Raw genomic sequence first — 19,977 nt, forward strand, 5'->3', positions numbered from 1 at the left:
ATTGCTTCTAATTTATCTTTGCAACAAACCCATGAAATAGGCTGAGATGTATACTAAATGGACTTCAGTCAGTAAGTTTCATAACTCTGAAAATTTGAATGTAGGTCTTCCCAGTCCTTAATCCATGACTTTAAAATGGGTGGGTTGCATGTAATCTCTGGCACCATTTTTGCAGCTTTTTGAGATTTCAGCTGCAGTTTTTAACAGGAAAGAAAATTAAAGTGCCAAGGTGTTTAATATATTCAGAAAACCAGAGGTGGGGAAATTTCTTCAAGAAAAGGGGCTGAAATTAAGGCTGTGGAAAGCCTTCAAAAGAGATATTTTGCAATCCACAGCCCAGCAAAGCAGTTGTACATGCACACATACATAGAGACGGCCACAAGTAACTTTTGAAGTATTACCATGAGCCTGGCAAATGACATGGCTGCTTTAATGACTCCAAAAGAGGTGCTTTGTACTTGCTATTATATATTGAGAAGCACCTCTTTTGAAAGCTTTGCACAGCCCAACTAAAATTCTACCTTCTCTCCTTTGGTGATGTCATTTGGGGACATCATCTGATTCTCCACTGTCTCCAGCTGCTTATTTGTTTTTAATACAATCCAAAAAAGCTGCCCATTCCTGTTCTATAAAATCTAAAATATTCTGATTATTGAGTTTCTGTGCTGTGATCAGAATGGTATGTTGATCTGGCCTGACTTCACTCACACTCCATGACTTGGTCATTTGGTTATTCTGAAGGAAGACTTATAACAAAGCAATTTGTTATTATTCCAAAAAGTAGCTTCTTTGGGGTCATACTTCTGTTACATCCCAAAATTTTAATTTTAATGTAAATAAATTTGTTTCAGTTTAGCTTAGAATAAAGTGTGTTTCAACTAAAGGAGGAAAGCTTAAATTAGGGGACTCAAGCAGGCATTAATTTATTTCTTTGTTATTCATGCATATGTCAAAGCAAAGCAGCATAATTAATTATTAGCTCATTAATACTAGAAAGAAATGTCCATTAATTCTCAATGTTGCCTAATGGTGGAAGGGGACATGGTCTGTATGCAAAAGATACTCAGATTGGTTTGCACATCTTTATGTGTAAGGCTGAGACTAATCTCTTTGTTAGGATGTTTGAATTGACTCCAATCTAAATCAGTAGTTCGAATCAGGAAATCGAGTTGATTTGGTTAGATGTTTCAAATTGTATTGCAGCAATTGAATTTGAAAAGTCAGTTTGATTCAGAGATTTGAATCAAAATTTTGTATAGGTTTACTTTCTGAAACTCCAGTAATCTATTACCCAGGTTAAATAGATTCCAGTCACAATAAGGCAGCTTCTTATGTTTGTGTGAGTAATTTACTAGAATAAAAGCTGTAGAGCTGTAATTGTATGCGGGAATGACCTTGGGAGACAGGAGGAAGAGCTGCAGACTGGACAACTGCCATGTAAAAGACATCTCAGTCCACAGAAAGAGAGGAGGCATGGGAAGTGTTTCAGAAGGGACCCTCCCTAGTTTTCCGGAGAGTAAAAGGAAAGGAGGGGAGAAAGATCCTCAGTCTTGCAAGATTCTGTTAATGTAACCTTACAATAAGAGTTAGTATTCATTGCTGCGCTTCTTGTCTGGACTACCTCAAAGGGCTAACAAGACATGAAACCTTTAAATATGATCACTCTTCTTTACTTGTTCTTGATCTAGTCCTGTGATATCAGTATATTTTCAACTTTTTCTACTCTCACCATGTATGCCCAGAGTCATTGAGGGTCAGGCAGCATACAAGTTTAGTAGATTATGGTTGGTCGCAGTCAGCCAGATGTTTAGACTGGATTTGCCATTTTTGTTCACCTATAGAGTCCTTCCCAAGGACCTGGGATAGGCTTATTATTATTATTATTATTATTAATCCATTCACCTGCTTGTATGTATCTGCCTTCCTGTTTATTAAATACAGTTTTGGACATTTGAAACCGCCAGGCTGCCCTGCCTCCCCAATCTGTCCTGGTTCCTTCTGATTTGAAGAGCTGTCCTAACTTCTGGGCCTTGTTAATTGCTTCCACCACCTCTTTTAATATGGAACAGAAGCCTATCCTCCCTAAAATGGCCTATTAAAATTCATGGTGGAAGAGCAAAAAGCAACTTCTTTACCCTTCAGCCTTCTTAATTCTTCAATTGCAGTCTAGCATCCAGGCTGTAGAGGTATGACCAGAAGATTATTTTAAAGCAAGTTCAACTAAGTTATTTTAAAAAAAGAAATAAGAAAAAAGCTAATCGGGTTCCCCAGCTCAAACTCAGGAGTAGGTATCTAGATAAGACTCTTTACTGCATAGTAGAAAGAGGTATTAAAACAACTGGATTCAGTTTATAAATCTTTTCAGGTCACCAAGGTCTTAGTTCCTAAATATATTTCACCAGTGGAATAACTAAGCCTGAGTCATTCACAAGTCCTTTGATTGTTTAGGTGTGCATATTTTTTTCTAGAACTAATATAAGAAAATCTGGGCAATACCAAAAAGGCTCTGTGGGTGGAATCTTTTTTTTTTTTGAGGGGGGGTAGCATATTGAGGGATAGAAAATAAATAAAATAAATAAATAAGAGTCTTCCCCATTCATTTTCTTAAACTTTTCCATGCTTTTAGAGCAAGTTTTTGAGTATCCAGTGAGAATGGTAGGAAGGAGAAGAAAATCATCTGCTTGATCCTGGATTTCTTTTGTAAAGAAGATGATGATGAGTAGATATCATGACCATTAAAGCCTGATGCATACTGAATACAGGAAAGGAAACTATAAATTCTATATAATGTTTGTAGTGATATGTTTTGGAAACATGGACTAATTTCAGATATTTGAGTCTTGTGGATAGAAAGGGAGTTATATATTTGAAATCTTTAGATAAGATGAATCAGTGATGAAATGTAATGATCCGGCTGCTGATCCCCTTTGAGTTTTTATGAATGAGAACTTCACACATGATAAAATGGTGGGCTTCTATTTATTTAGGCTCTAGTCAACGTTGCATCTTCTAAAGTTGATCATCGCCCCCCAGTCTGTTCCACGCCCGACCCCACATTTTTTGGAGCTACATCATAGCTATAGCAACAATAATCAAGAGAAAGAGAGAGTAATTTCATTAATGCTGCAGTATACCCTGCTGTTCTTCAGGTAGATGTGGAATTTATACTATAGCTTTATTATGGGGATACATAGTCATTGGGGTCTGGGGAGGAAGAACATCCTTTTTTTTTTTTGTTATCAAAAATGCCCAGTAAGAAGTCCTCTGAACCCATCAGGAGGTTCTCCATCTCTCTTTATATCAGATGAATCTATTTTAGGAGTTCAGTATTAGTTTATGAAAAACACTTTTCTAATACATTAAATCCTTTGGAATACTCCTGTCAGAAGAAAATATAAATTTTGAGATCAGATTTACTGTTGTCACAATCCAAGCCTTATACAGAGTTCTTTTTTCCAGTCTTAATTAACTGGCTGTAATTTAGGTTATTATTTTCTGCTGTGGTCCTTAGATACAACGACTACTGGTCTTCATTATGCATGTCTAGCAATAATAATAGAAAATCTTTGCAAATCTCTTCTTTCAAATGCCTTGCACAGCCCTAATATGTACACATGTACTGCCATTTGATGTACTCTAAAAAAAATTGGAGTACACTTTGTTTTGTTCTAGAAGTTTGTTCTAGAAGTTTGCCTTCTACATTTTTGGAAGGTTCTAAGCTTAAGTTTTATTTAGCTTTTTTCAGCTAAATAAAATCTTCTTTGAATAAATCTATATTGGCATTGGAATGTTGAGTTACTAAATCTCTCCTGGCCCTCTATCCTCTTAAAGATGTGTTGCACTAAAATAGCTTGCTAGAAGATTAAGAAATACTGCTCTCCAATATGGTACTCCAATATGATATAAAGGAATTATATCATTTTTCTCAGACTTCTACGGTTTCAGAACTTTTTTATGTTCCTTTTCTTCACTGCTGTCACCATTTTATTGGCCCTTATACTTGTTTGGCAACCACCCTATCAGCTATACATGATTTACTGTTGTGAAAGAGTAAATCCACCAAACATGCTTTAAGAAAAATAAGTACTTTCCATTTGAAAGTATACTGAGCACCTGCTGCTCGTGGCTCACAGTTGTTTAGAAAAATATGTGATCCCTGAAGAACATCAATGTACATCTATTTTCTGGTTGAAGCACTCCACTTTCAAAGCTACAGTGTTTTTTCCCTTGAATGAACTTCCTTCTTCATACTTCTTTCTCTGCAGCTGCTGAGGGGGAAAAATGGCTCTTTATTGAAATGTGCAAGTTTTTTTCTCTCATTGAACCAAGGCAATTAAAAAAAAACAGTTTGAATTAACTGATTCAACTGATTAACTGAAAGGATCTATGAAAGATATATATATATTTCATACACACCACAAATAAATATGTGTATATATATATATACACACACACACATATAACCACAAATAGACACACATATTTACATGCACACATATATGGGTATTTTGTGTATATGTATTTTGTCTTTAGGATAATTTGTCAGATTTAAGGCTTATTTAAAATGAAAGAAAGCCAAAGCAATTTTCTTTATTCCATTTCAGTCTCCTAAGGCCTCTTCCCCCCGGTGAGCTCATAGCAACAGGGGGGTTTAGGGGAATTCAGCTTTCTGCAAATTAATGTCTCGCATCATGAAAATTCAGGACTCCCCTCCCCCCTTACCTTGAAAAGTAATACAGTGAGTGTGAGTATTATTTCTTGCCAGCGGGTGGAAGATGAATGATTTTGTCACAGTTTTACTGCTTGATGAGCAGTGTCCTGAGGGTCAGGCTTAAGTCTGTGTCACTATGCTACTCATTACTCTTGAGCTAAATAAGGGCTGATTGGATCTAAATTGCCTAGCACATGGGCCACAGATGAGCTCAGTGAGTAGGGGATGCCTGCTATTCAGGCTGGGAGTAACCCTGGTGTGCAAATGCTGCATTAGAACACTGTGGGAGAACGGGAGGCTACTGACTGCTGCCAGCAAAAGAAATCGAAATGTAAAACACTCTTTGATGCTGCAGTGTTAGAATTTGAAATGTAGGAAATGACAGGTTGATGGTACTTATTAGCTTTGGCTGGATTAGAGAACAGTGTCATCTGGTTTATACAATGATAGAAGTATGAAGCAAGCTCTAACTAGTCTGGCTGTAGCTGTTCACAGGGTTGATGTTGCATCCTACCCTTTGCTTTAATGGTGCTAATGGTAGTGGCGTGGGCAAGTTGGTCGTGATGGCAGTATTACTCATGCTTTCGATGTTCCAAAATTAGGGGTGGGAGAGAGAAATATGAACACGTATTTCTTCAGTAGGAACAGATTGGGAGATGCATGAAATAACCATTCAGTGTGTAGGATGAAATAGCATTTTTGTTGAAAATGGAATTTTGTAAGATGTGGAATATATGATATATGTTTAAGATACTTTCCATCATCATTTTATTCAAAAGTTCAGCTTATTTTTGTGGGGGGGGTCTTACTCCATCCCCTCAAATATGTATTTGGCAGTTCTGAAACTACAATCTCAGAGGGTTCATTTACATGAAGTTCCTCAGAATAAATATTTTGAAGACTTTGCAGACTGGAAGTTAGCAATCAGAAAAAATGTTATTTCTCTTCTTCCCCATAATCTCATGAGTTTTTTGGCACCAATCTTCTACATTTTAGATCCCTATCCTGAAATCTCATCTGGATTTTTTAAAAAAAAAAACGCTTCTCATGCTGATTGGGTCCTTTAAGGAAATCTGCACATCTGTGGAGGCATGGGGTTTGTTTTTTCTATAAATCCTGTTTTTTTCTGCATTATTTTCATAGATACAGTTGTAGCATAAAACAACCTCCTTTGTGCTTTCCAGCTGAACTGAGTTTTAACTCCTTTAATTCCCAATCAGGATGATGTTTGGGAATTAAGGTTCAGCCCCTCTGGAGAGTATCAAGTTGGGTAAACATGGGATTGGATCAGGGGCATGCAAGCCAACAAGAAAAGTTATGAACTATATGGAAATGAATTCATAAGTGGCCCTGGAAGAAGAAGGATTCTTTTTCTCCCAAACAGTTGGGAATTGGGAAAGTGTGCTGTGATAAGAATAGAAGAAATATGAAAACTAAGAAATAAGAAAGAAATGCAAATAGTTACAGGTACTGTTCCTGCAACATGTGGGTCCATTTGAAGCTTAGCCTAAAACTTTAGCTTGGAATGGGCTGTTTGCCTCATAACTTTAACCTTTTTTTTTTGTAACACCTCAGCAGAGATGCACATTTTTTCTCTCTTCCTTTTCTAGTTACCATTTCCCCATGCCTTATGATTCAGTTATCTTCCCTTTCTTTTCTCTTCTCTGTGCAGCTACCTCTTCCTCTTAACCAATCTCTGTCCTGTTTTTTTTTCCTTTTTTGCTATTACTTCTGTAAAGAGGGAAATGTGTGTGTGTGGGGGGTGTACATGTACATGTTTTTGTGTGAGAAATTTATTGGTATATGCAGATGGACATCAGTTAACTTTGTAAATAGAATACCTTATAGGCAATTGACTTTAGTCAGTAATTAGTATCAATTTATTTTTTCCCTAACCCTTTTGTTTGAAGTGTGGCTTCTGGCATGGGTTTATTGTGCTGGTGGGTTGGATTTCTAGAGTTGAGTTCAGCTGGCAACCCTAATTTAAGAAGATGAGGAAAATGGGTATTGCACAGCATTTGTGTGCATACCTGCATGTGTATGAAATATTTTTGTCTAGTCTTCCTATGAGGGGGTGGTCATCTTGAATTTGTTATCATCTTCCTTTCAGGTAAGTATGGTCATGCTTCTTGCCTCCTCTCTCCTTTACCTCCCCATCCCGCCAAGGAATTTTTTTTTAATTTCAAGCAATGGGGACCACACATTCAACTAACCATGGGATCTCCCAGTGCAGATCTTATGTTGCCTAATGAGAACTTTATGAGTTAATAGAGCTTATGTTTGTATCAGTTCTTGCTTAGAGTGCATGTAATGTAAAATTAACGAACGGTACCTTTCTTGACATTGGGTGAAGGAAGCATTGAATTCTAGAACTTGGGCTCCTAACTGTACTTGATTGTGTCAAGCAGAGTCCAAGTAATCCTTGTGTTGAATTCCAAGAATGTGCATCAGGTAACTGAATCTGCAAAAATTTAGATGTTTGAATCAAAACAAGTATCCTCCCAAGTAGATCAGGTCAGATTTGAAATTTATGAAAATGTTGTTAATGATTCAGAGGAGTACAGAAATGGAGCCAAAGTTACTGCAAAAATAAATTCTGTGATTCAGACTGATGCTGAGGGGATCAGTTATGTTAAAGCAATTTGACATTATTTTTTAAATTCCTTCACTTAAGAAAAATATCCTGTTTTTGACCCTAAAAAGGGCCACCAAAGCAAGTTTATAATCTAAACACAACCAAATATGAATGGGGAAAAAAATCCAGTGAAAATACAAATAAAAACTCAAAAGAATAAAAAACACGACTGGCAGGAGGAAGAAAAATCCAATACTTGCTTCCATTTTTCCCCTGTAGAGAAGAAGGGTTTCATTGCCTGGAAGTGGAAGATAGATAAGCAAAGGATTGTTTTTCAGTATTGCTCACAAGTTTAATTAGCAAAACTGAATGTTATTTTCTTTTGCATTAAAAGAAATCAAATCTTCGTAAATATGTTGTCTTGCTTTAAAAAAAAACTTGATCTGTTTTCACAAGCAAATTTTTCATATCTGTACTTTAAGAACGTGGCAGAAAAATGCGGTTGACAGAATGCTTGTTGTTATCCTTTTAATTTCAAAGGGGTGGAAGGCTGCATTTCATTTAATTAGAGTCCATTACAAAAGAGTGCCTTTTTCCTGTTGTGTTGTGCCATGCTGAACCTCTGGAATTTTTAATGACTCCAGCCACCTTTGAGAAGGTCAGAAGATTGAGGCATGATTGTTAAGGCTTTAGTAAACTTTTTTTTTCCTAAACAGGAACTGTTCTGAAAAGTCCTTAGTAGCTCCATCTCCATGTAAATGAACACTGTAAATTGTGCAGTGAGAATGGGGGTGGAAAGGAATTAAAATAATTCCAATAAATGGTTTAATTTATGCCTCAGCAGTTAAGCATGCTCCTGGTTAACAGAAATACCCTTTGGCTACACAGGATTTTGGAGGGTTGTAGGGCACTCATTTGCACATAAATAGCCATTAACTGATAAATTCCCAAAGGTCTCCTGTTGCATGCTAGTGGTTTTGACCTACTTAGCTAGCTTAAATTTGTTTTACAGAATTATTATAATTCTATCCTTGGCACTTAAACTTTGTGATTAATGCATGCCTCACAATACAATTAAACTATAATTACACAGATTTACAGTTTGCTATCATGGTGTTATTGTTATTACAAAAGAGCTGGGTTTGGCAAATATTAGAAGAATTAGGATTCTGATACCCATCGCTTTGCAGTTATTAAGTGATTATGTTAAATGGGACTCCTTTACTTCTGAAGGAGAAGTGGGCAGGAGGTGAAACATTAACATATCAGACAGCTTTAAAGTGATAGTGCAGAAGCTATGAAGTAATTTCTGTCACATACCTAAATTGAATAGCATGTTACTATTACTGTTCAAACCAGAGAGAGAAAGAGACAGTGTTGAATTCCATGGCGTTCCATCATTCTGTAAAGGAGTTTAAATTTAGATATTATGTTATCAGGAATGGTTATTTTGAGCCATGTATATTGAAGATGTATTGAAGAATAGCAGTTGGGAGCACTTGCCAACTATCAGTTGAATTCTGTGGTGGACCCATTCAAACAAGAACGCTGTTCTGCTCACTGCTAGATCAGCTTGAAGAGCAATCTGAATTCTTCTGGCTGCATTCAGCCCAAATATACCAGAAAGGTAGGTAAAGATTAATGAGAAGGGCATGTTTGCTGTAGCTGTCTACAGTGGGTCAGTGGCAATTTGCAGAATCCGTAATACACATCTGACCTGACCTTTCTGCCCTGTAATACATGTCTGACCTGCATGGTTGCTCTGTGACAGCACATGGAAATTGATATAGACATGAGGTAGCATTTGTCTCTTACTGATCTGAGTGCTGTGCCACTAACTTGGATTTTTCAGTATAACTATGGTTATAATTCTACAAGCAAGATTCTTCATTTTGATTTGTTCAGCTTACTGCTGTGTTGTTATTGAGATGATCTTGTGCTTATCTGGGATTGTCAGATTATGATCTACATATCTCTTTTAGTAAGTATGAAAACACATATAATGGTGGCATCATCCATCCATCCATCATGCACATGTGCTGTTGGGTTAGGGGACAGAAATAAAGGGAGAAGCCACAAATGTGGGAATACACATTCAGCTGAATACACATTCAGCAAATGTGGGAATACACATTCAAATGTGGGAATTCACATTCAGGGAGTACCATTCAGCCACATGGGAAATGTGGGGAACTTTTAGTCCTGGTTTCAAAAAAAAAAAAAAAAAGTCTGAATCAGGCTTGGCAATGTGAACCCAGCTGTTTGGTTTTCTTGGCAGCAGTACAGATGTGATTTGTCATTACTATTTTTTCAACTTTCTGGTCTAGTTTACAGCCTTGGGATTTTCTGGTGATCTATCAAAGTTCTAACCAGGTCTGACATACCTTGGTTTATTAAAGATAAGCCAACCTCAACTGGATGCAGCCACCTGCTTTGGTGTAGAGATAAAGAGGGTGACTTTGACGGAGAATATCTGTTACCAAGGCAGTGAGTAGTTAAACATGGTTTTAGCCCAAACAAAAGCCAGTTCGGTGTAGTAGTTAAGGCATCAAGCTAGAAACCAGAAGATTGTGAGTTCTAGTCCTCACAAGAAGGCACAAAGCCAGCTGGGTGACTTTGGGCCAGTCACACACTCTCAGTCCTAGGAAGGAGGCAATAGCAAACCACTTCCAAAAATCTTGCCAAGAAAACTGCAGTGACTAGTCCAACAGTCACCAGGAATCTATACTGACTTGAAGGCACAAGATAGACAAACAGGCAGACATCTTGTTGAGTTCCATGGGTCTTCCTTTCTTCCTGTTTATTGTTCTCAGAAATACTGTAGCATTTACAGGTAGTCCTCAGGTTATAATAGCAACTAGGACTGGGATTGCTGTTGCTAAGCAATGCAGTCGTAAAGTGCAACATCACATGACCACATTGCTTAGCGACAACAGTCCAGGCAGTTCCAGTTGCCAAGATGCACAAATCATTAAGTGGGAAGCAGAGGGAGTCCCAGGTTAAGGAGCATGGGGGTGCCACAGGGGGGTGGGGGAGGCCCAGCGCAGGCTGCATGTGAGTTGGGGGAGGGGTGCTATGGTGTGGCAGATGAGGGAAGGAGAGTGCAGTGTGTGCAAAGGGAGGCCAAGGGAAGGAGGGCTTGGGTATGTGTGAAGGGAGGCTGAGGGAAGGAGGGTGTGGTGCATGCGAAGGGAAGCTGAGGAAAGGAGGGCGCGGTGCAGTGCACAGGAAGATGGGGACTTACCAGAGTGACTTGCAACCTTCCTTGCTGGCTTCCCCATTGACTTTGCTTGTGGGAAGCCAGCAGGGAAGGTCGCAAATGGTGATCACATGACCACAGGACACTCCAACTACTGTAAGAGTGAACTGGTTGCCAAGCACCGGAATCTCAGTCATTTGACCAGGGGGTGCTGTGATGGCCAGAACTTCAAGGACCGGTTGTAAGTACCACTCATTCAGCACCATTGAAACTTCAAATGGTTGCTGAATGAGTGGTTGGTAAGCAAGGTCTACCTGTAAATTAATGGTTAATCCTGAACTGCAACCAGGAATGAAAAGTGTTAATAGAAAGAAGAGATGGTCACCATGTAAGATCAAGTTTCCAGAACTACCTGGTAATAGCTGCCCTTCCATAAATAGAAAATAGCCTGCAATAATAAGAGTACTAATGTATTCTGCAATCCATTGATTTCCCTGGCTCTGTGAAGTTATATGCAAGCTTGTCACAGGGGAATTTATGATGCATTTGCCACATCCAGCCAGCAGTGTTGCTGCTAATACATCTGCTTGCTTGGTGGTTTCCCTTGATCCTTTGGAGTGAAAGGACAGGAGGATCAGCCCAGGTCTAAATGAGATTACAGCTAGTTCGACAGCTTATCTGGTCTAATGCCAACTAGTGTGGCTTTGCACATCCTAAGGGGTTTACAACAGAAACTGTTTATTGGATATCATCAGTTCACTCAACACAAGCAGGCTAATCCTCCCCAGTCTCAGCATGTTGCAGAATTGTGTGTGAGGCCAGACCAGAAGCAAGTATAGCCAGAGGCTTGAGAGCCCATTGTCTTGCTTCATATTGATTTCCCCATCCTTTCTTTAAGATTCATTCAAAGTCAGTAAAAATAAAACCAATAAACAACCCTATTGTGAGCAAAAGGTTAATCTGACCTAAAATCTTACAAAAGTATCCATTAACCCTAGAAAAGATGGTAGCTTTTCTTAGCAATTCCACGTCAAGTTTTCTTTGCAATTGCTCTTACCCCAATTTCCAGGAAGAATAATATTTTTTAAAAGCTTAAAGCACACAACAATGGAAAGGCTTGTGGTTTCTTGTCCAACAGCAGCTACCATTTTCAATGCTCAGCAGAGTTTGGATTAGTAGAATAGCTACTATGTTGATTGCCCTCACCTTAAAAACATAGACTATCATTAGCAGTGGGATTAAAAATCATCTGTCTCAGCTAATTTTCCTCCCACTCCATTTATATGTCATACTTGTTTATGTATCTGGGTTTTTGATGTTGTTTAAACTTGAAAATTAAATGACAATGCAATGCAATATTGTATAGAATTTGTTCTTTTATATTTTCTGTCTGACATGTCGCTATAAGCTCATTCATTTATTCATTCATTTATTTATTGTAATGTAGCTCTTGTTATGTCTCTCATGATCACAGGCTGGTTCTCCAAGATGAAAGGCTCCTCGTGTCAAAAGACGAGTTTCATCTTCGCAGGGCAAAGCCCATTCATAAAACCAGAAGTCGAGCTAGTCTTGTTAGGCAAAGAGAACCAGCCATTTTTGCCTCAGTGTTACTAAGGACAGATCTATGTAGCTAGGGGTACCCATTCCTACAGGTAGCCTGTTTCTTTCTAGCATGATGGGAAGAATTTCACATCACTAGTGTTGAAATGACCCAGTTATGAGTGTGTGGGTGTGTGAGAGAGAGAGAGATGGAGATGGAATCTGGAGAAGATCTTCTTCACCTTTGGCAGCAAAATTTAGACTGTCTTGATCAGTGCAATCAAGGGTTAAAGCTTTTCTTGGATTTTACTGCTTTAATCTATGAGTAGATGTATCAAATATTTGATTGCTTCTCTCAGTAAACTCCCTCAAACACACTTGCACATGTAGAAAACAAACATTAAGAAGAGCAGCTGAGTTTGACATACGCTTTTTAATGCAAGGTATTAGTGACTTATTTGCATTAGAAGTAAATTAATCAAAATATGCAATGCTACTCTGTTACTTATAGGTTGAAATTACATAGTTTAGGATAAAAGGTCCATAAAATGAGATCCCAGGTGCACATGCAGCTCACTGCCAAATCTTTGATATGTTTTCTAGATATGCTCCAAAAATTATCAGTAAATGTAATTTTTAATATAACAGAATAAATATTTCAGATTAACCATTGGCAAAGCAAGTAATATATTGTATGCCTATATATAAACATCCCATGTATAAGTTTTACAAATATGAGAAAGCAGGATAATGTGGAGTCTGTTAGTGATCATCCTCCTAGACACGAAGCAGGATTATAATTAAAACTTAATGGATAAGCTTTGTTCACAATGAAAATGTAATATTGTCCAAAGTCTTCTGTTTTATTGAACAGTCCTCTAAAGAAGTAGTCTTTATTTGTAAAATAATAAATGCTTTTAAAACATTTGGTAATAAAATTGGTGAAGATTGCTGAATTTCTTTGTTCAGTCATACTGAAATTAATAAATCCCAGTTGTATTGGTGGCAAAGAATTTTTCCTGTTTATGTGATTTAAAAAACAGAAAGCCCTGAGGGTTCAGTTACCTTTGTTACCACTGAGATTATTTTCTGTAGATAATTTGGGTTGTTGGGATACCTTGGAGGGTTAAATCCAGAAAACGTGAAGGGTTTCAAGTGATAGACAAGCTGACAAGTTCTAGAGTAATGATGGTGTGGAAGTACATTCATTTTTATATAATTTTTAAAATCTATATTAGTCTGACATTTCAGATTCCACAAATATTATGCCATTTAAAGTCTATTTCCAGAGTGAATTGTATATTGTTTAAACCTGTAAATTTTATTCATCTCTACTGAATATGTGTCCTCCAGCTGCATGGTGAATGTGTTGTGTTGAGCTGATAAGATTTCTTACATGGTATTTTAAGTTTTCATATGCCAAGAGTTTGTAAGAGGCAATGCAGTTGGCTGGCATGACATGTGGTATTACAATAATGCCTCTTTAATTTTGTTAAAGATCCAACAGGTTGCATGTATGTTTGATGCATGCACTAGTATGTGTATATATTTGGGTGTTTTAAGGAGCACACCCCTTGAGGCTTCTCATTAAAGAAAAGGTAAACTCTGAAGATGGACCAATAATTCAAAAAAGCACTATGCGTAATGCTATTATGCAAAAAGTGCTTGTGCAAATATTTATACACATGCAGCTTCCTAGTGTTTAATTCTTTGCCAATTTTCTCATAGGGAATCCATTTTATAAAAAAAAATTCTAATATATTTAACTTCTGCATATTTTGCAATCCATACTACAAAATTCTAAAAAGTATAAAATTAAATATATAGGTACATTCTGAGATTTCTTATATATTTGCTATATATATGAATGTATTTTTATATAAATACATTTATATATATAGCATATGTATGTATGTATTTTTTTTCCCCTACAAATTCTCTTAAACTGAATTTTCTATCCATCTTTAGCTTTAGGGGTGGTTTTCAATTAGGAAAGAAAGGAGAGATCATAAACAGCTATAGAGGCGCAAGAGAGAGAGAAAAACAACCCAGAAAACAGATGTTATATTGGGTGTCTATATTTATTCTCTTATATGTTTCAGATGGTTTCTTTATCAAGAAGGAGGCCATAATGTAAAATGCCAGCCATAAGTCTTGTTTCCTCGACTGATGCAGACATGCAATACAACATCTGTTTCTGTGTTTTTTCCTTGTGATTTTCATCACGTTTTTCTTCCTTGCAGCTGCAATTTATAATTTTATTACAAAGTCTTCTGTTTCAGGCAGATTAATGCAGTTGCTTTAGATGGGCAGGGCAAGAAGCATATACACTGAACAATCCAAGGTGAGGGAGCAGAATAAAGGTAGAATGGAGTTTCCACAGACTTTTTGCCTCAGTCCTTCCACAGATTATTATGGATTGTGCAGACCTAAACATTGCAGGATAGTTAACGTAACTCTGAGCAAATTATCACAGCATTGTTTGGTCCTGTACCAAAAAAAAAATCAGCATAATAATAGTGAAAAGAAAATCAGTTCTTGAGTAGTTGGGATGAAGTTCACAAATATGCAGATCCTTTTCTGCTTTCAATCTGGTTGTCAGCTACTAGCAAAATGAGTTTGGAGACATCTGCCTGTCCTTGTAGTTTGCCACTGACTTATACCTTGTCTGTGATTTTACACTGCTGTTCATAGAATTTAATAAAGCAAATGTAATAATGCTGCTAGTACCTTAATCTACAATCTCAATTTAGCTGACCATGAGATAAATAGGAGCAGGAATGATAGTGCATTTCTACGGAATGTTTTTAATAAGCATGTTATTTAGTTGATCGTCCAAGAGCAGCAATGCCTCGCTTTCTAGGCTGCCAGACAAATTTATTAATGCTTCCTGCCCCTCCTCCAACTGATTCCCTGCAGACACATCTCTATTGAACCTTTAAAAAGTCACAACTTCCAAATTAGATTAAGTAGTAGGAATTGTGCTAGCAGAATCAAAGAAAATTGAATGTGTTATTGAATTCATGCCACATTGTCTCTGTAAAAGACTGAGGTTAGGAACAGTAGTAACTTTAGTCCTTAGTTTACTATGAGCATTGCTGCCAAATCCACTGCCACATACTTGAAAAGGGTTAATCTTTGTTTGTTTTTTCATTTGTCTCTACTGAGGCTGCAAAAAGAAAACTTCAGTGATAAATGCTTTTGAGGAAAAAAAATATTTATAGATTTCTGTGTCTGACCCAGTTTCTGTACATCGTGCATAGAAAATTAACAAATCATGGAAGATTTGGCATTGAAGTGTAAGCATACTTACTTGTCATTTGATAAATACGCACATTCATTTTAGAACTGCCTGTTTCCCATTTGGGCCTGACATACTAAGAGGTGCATAATTAATGGATGACATTAATAATTAACATTAACTTTATGGTGCTTAATATGCCATCATTTATCCATCAAATAGCTGGTATGCATAAATGTCCTTCTATCAAGTTTTGAATTACAAAAGGTGATTTCTAAATTCTTAGTTTGTGTGCTGCATAGTAGCCATCCCAATGCATCTAAAAATTCAATTAGTCTTCCTCCCAGGACAATAGACTTTATTGTCATAATTTCTTTTATTTTTTCTTAGAACAGCACACAAACAGTTAAACCAGGGACTTCTGTTAGGGAATCCAGGCCCCAATGCACAGCCTTCATCAGTGGCGAAAGAGCACCACCTTGCTGCTGCCAAAGCTCTCTGGAGAAATTTCTTTCCATACTTGAAGGGCCAGAGGATGTTGAAGACTCCCCCTCCTCAGCTTGCAGATACAGCTGCAGGTTTGTACTCCAACTTGTTCTAATCTTCCCTGTGGCCATGATACATTCCTGTTTCTGACGAAGCTGTTGTGGAATATAGTAGACTTTAGCTGCAAATGGTAGGATTCTTATAGGCACATTCAACCTTTTGATGCAGGCATATATAGAGAGGGGAAGAGAGACTCATATATTCATCTTAGTAGAGTGCTCACTTATTCATATGGTACCTCTTGATTCATAAATTGAGTGGCGCTTTTTGTTAGATATAAATTATATTTGAAATGTGTATTGTGATCTTAAGCAATGTTAATTGCTTAAGATCTTGGGGGTAGAGCAGTTTTGGGGGTAATACCCCATGGTTTTTAAGATCATAAAGGATCTGTTGGGGGAAGCAGAGGACTGCCCATTCCCATCATATTAGGCGGCAGAGGGTGGGGGCCGCTTGGTGTGAGAGTACTCCACCCTGTAGGTGAGAGACACGGGAGGGGGTTAGGATTGGCTGAGGGTATGCAAGACTACCCACCCCTGAGTGAGAGACAGGTGGTCGTTAGGAGTGGCTGGAGTGTCCCACCTCTACTAGTGAGAGAGGTTGAGGATGGGGCACAGTGAGGGTGTGGATGGTGGTTGTGACCCAACAGCACCGAGAGCAAGAGCTGGTGCACTGGGGGGACCTTCCATCACCCAAGGCAGATTGTGTGTGAGAGGATGGATGTGTGGGGAAAGGGACCCTTGATTAAACCCAGGATTTCCAGAGGTCCGGGAGTGGAGGCTACTGGACTAGGAAACTCTGGGGGCTGTGAGGCAGGCTATCCGATCAAGGTGGTGATGGGCTGGGGATGTTATTATGGAACCCGGAGAGCAGGCCATCTTTGGGGAAGATGCCCCCAGTGTTTATTACCAGTGGCGAGTTCCAGCCCTCCCTGGTCATACCCAGGCCCTGGACAGCAGATCCTCAAGAGCCCTGGTCTCTGGCTGCTGCTTCTCAACACCAGGTCAGTGAACAACAAGGCCTCCCTCATATATGACTTGGTCGCAGAGGAGGGGGCAGACCTGGCGTGTATCACCGACTCAGAAGGGGGAGTAGCCCTTTCTGAAATGTGCCCAGCCAGGTTTCAGGTGTGGCACCAGCCAAGACACCGGGGCAGGGGAGGAGGGGTGGCAGTTGTCATCAAAGAATCTTTAGTGGCCTTCAGGGGCACTGCTCCGCAAGTGGCTGGTTGTGAGACCCTGTTTTTCAAGCTGGGCTCCCCAGAACAGTTGGGGGTGTTGCTACTGTACCAGCCTTCCTGCTGCATAGCAACCTCCCTCCCTGAGCTGCTGGAGGCTGTCTCGGGGTTGGTGGTGTTCCCAGACTTATGGTTCTGGGAGACTTCAACCTGCCATCCCTGGGATGTACCTCGGATGCGGCTCGGAAGTTCATGGCTACCATGGCAGCCATGGGCCTGTCCCAGATTATTCGCGACCCGACTCAAGACAGTGGTCTCACCCCGGACTTGGTTTCCTTGTCTGAGCAGTGGCAATGTGATCTGAGGGGAGAACTAGATCTGTCCCTGTTGTCATGGTCAGACCGCACCCTGGTGACCCTGAGATTCTATTGTGCTGCTCCACTCTGCAGAGAGGCAGGACCCATTCGATTGGTCCGCCCCCAGCGGCTGATGGACCCGGTAGGGTTTCAGAGGGAGCTGGGGGTTATTCCCGAGGGCCTGCTGCATGGTCCAGTGGAGGTCCTGGCCACAGCCTGGAATAGGGCCAGGGCCTTGGACAGGATCACACCTGTGCGACCTCTCTTGCCACGTTCAACCCGTCACTCCCCAGGGTTTTGAAGAGGGTTAAGAGACGTCTGGAGCGCTGCTGGAGAAAGACAACTAAGTCTGACCAAACACAAGCTAGAGCCGCTATTAAGGCCTACCTTGTGGTGGTAACAGCGGCGAAAGGTGAGTATTTCTCCACTATTATTGCTTGCACAGAATGCTGCCTGACGGCCTTGTTTAAGATCACTTGAAGTCTTCTGAGTCAGGTAGACTCAGTGACCCATTTACAGGGTCATGCGGAGGAGATTTCTGAGCATCTGCAGAATAAAATTGCTCAGATCCGTTCTAAGTTGGACTCTAAGGGTGAAACAGAGTCTGGGGAGATGCCAAGGGAGCGTACTTACCCTGTTATCTGGGAACGGTTTGATCCTGTTTTGCCTGAGGAAGTGGACAGGATCCTCCGGACTGTAAATCCGGACTTGCCACCTTGACCCATGCCCTTCCTGGCTGGTAAAATCAGCCCGGGAGGTGACTTGTGGTTGGATCCAGGTGATGTTTAATGCATCTGGGGGGGGGGGTGTTTCCGGCTGCCTTTAAGGAGGCGCTGGTACCCCCCTCCTCAAGAAGCCATCCCTGGACCCTACTATACTGGGCAATTTTCACCCTGTCTCCCCTTTTTGGGAAAGGTGGTTGAGAAACTGGTTGTGTTGCAGCTCCAGAGGATTCTGGAAGAAACGGATCATCTGGACCCCTTTCAGTCAGGTTTCAGGCCGGGATATGGTACAGGGACCGCATTGGTTGCCCTTATGGATGATCTCTGGTGGGAGCGGGATGGAGGGAGTGCATCCATCCTGGCTCTCTTGGACCTCTCAGCGGCTTTCGATACCATCAACCATGGTATCCTTTTGGGGCAGCTCAGGGGGTTGGGGGTGGGCAGTGTAGTTTTGCGCTGGTTCATCTCCTTCCTCCAGGGCTGCTCCCAATCGGTGGTGATAGGAGAGGAGAGATCTGACCCTCGACCCTTCCATTGTGGGGTGCCGCAGGGTTCGGTTCTCTCTCCTATTCAACATCTACATGAAACCGCTGGGTGAGATCATCCGTCACCATGGGATGAGGTATCATCAATATGCTGATGATACTCAGTTATATATCTCCATCCTGGGTGAAGTAAGTGATGCAGTCTCCACCCTCTCCAAGTGCCTGGGGACTGTGGGGGTCTGGAGGGGAACAACAGGCTTCAATTGAATTCTGGTAAGACGGAGTGGCTGTGGTGGCCCCTTGGCTTCCAGGAAGCTGTCATCTTTGGTTCTGGATGGGGTAGCACTGCCCCATTTGGAACCAGTGCAGAACCTGGGGGTCCTCCTGGACTCACGACTCCTGCTTGAAGAGCAGGTGGCAGTCGTGGCCAGAAGGCCCTTTGTACAACTTTGTGTTGTGCGCCAGCTACTCCCATTCCTGGATCGAGATGCCCTCCGAACCGTCACTCATGCCCTTGTCATCTCCCATACAGACTATTGCAACACACTCTACATGGGGCTACCCTTGAAGAGTATCCGGAAGCTTCAGCTGGTCCAGAATGCAGCCATGTGGGCAGTTATTGGTGCCTCAAGATCAGCACATGTGACACCACTGCTGCACGAGCTGCATTGGGTACCAGTTTGCTTCCGGGTCCAATTCAAGGTGTTGGTTATTACCTTTAAAGCCCTACATGGCATGGGGCCAGGTTACCTGAGGGACCATCTCATCCCCAGAACATCAACCCGCCCCACTCGGCAGAGAGGGCATGCTACGGACCCCATCAGCAAAGGAATTTCATCTAGCGGGGTCCAGGAGGCGGGCCTTCTCGGCAGTGGCCCTTGCCCTTTGGAATATCCTGCCCCCGGAGTTGAGATGGGTTTCCTTACTCCCGGCCTTCTGGAAGAATTTGAAGACCAGGTTCTGCTACCTTGCTTGGGATGGGGAGAGTAACAGCTCCACCTGGGGGTGGTTGGCGCCATAGCACCCCTATTGTTTGTGATTCCATCTCCTCTTGGATTTTACATTTATTATCTTACTTATATTTTTAGATAGTAACTTAGGTTTATATGGTTCTGTTATTACTTTTATTGTTTTAAACGTTTTATGGTTTTATTGTTGTAAGCCTCCCAGAGTCACTTGTTGAGATGGGCGGCTATAGAAATCAAATAAATAAATAAACAAACCACCCAGAGTCCCCCGTTGGGGGGAGATGGGCGGTGATATAAATTTAAGGAAGGAAGGAAGGTTGATGCTTCATCATATTCGATACAGTGCATATTCTCTGTGCTTAAATGAGTTTGTTCAGAGTGCGTGTGCTGCTACAAATTCCCTTCCCCCTGAGTTTCTCTAGGATTATAATAATCTTCACTGTTCTGTAAATATATAT

The 19,977-nt window shown here is 40.4% G+C and overlaps 1 protein-coding gene across 2 annotated transcripts in view; it reads left to right on the plus strand.

Annotated features, from left to right (window-relative positions):
* The window catches only part of MMS22L (MMS22 like, DNA repair protein), an 85,840-nt gene that overhangs the window by 42,400 nt on the left and 23,463 nt on the right, over positions 1–19,977 (plus strand). For both annotated transcript variants that reach the window (XM_063311872.1, XM_063311865.1), the window contains exon 15: positions 15,656–15,843. In XM_063311872.1, the coding sequence (XP_063167942.1) occupies positions 15,656–15,843 (188 nt within the window). The remainder of the gene's footprint in view (positions 1–15,655; positions 15,844–19,977) is intronic.

The sequence above is a fragment of the Candoia aspera genome, chromosome 1 (genome assembly GCF_035149785.1).
Source record: "Candoia aspera isolate rCanAsp1 chromosome 1, rCanAsp1.hap2, whole genome shotgun sequence".
Classification (NCBI taxonomy): domain Eukaryota; kingdom Metazoa; phylum Chordata; class Lepidosauria; order Squamata; family Boidae; genus Candoia; species Candoia aspera.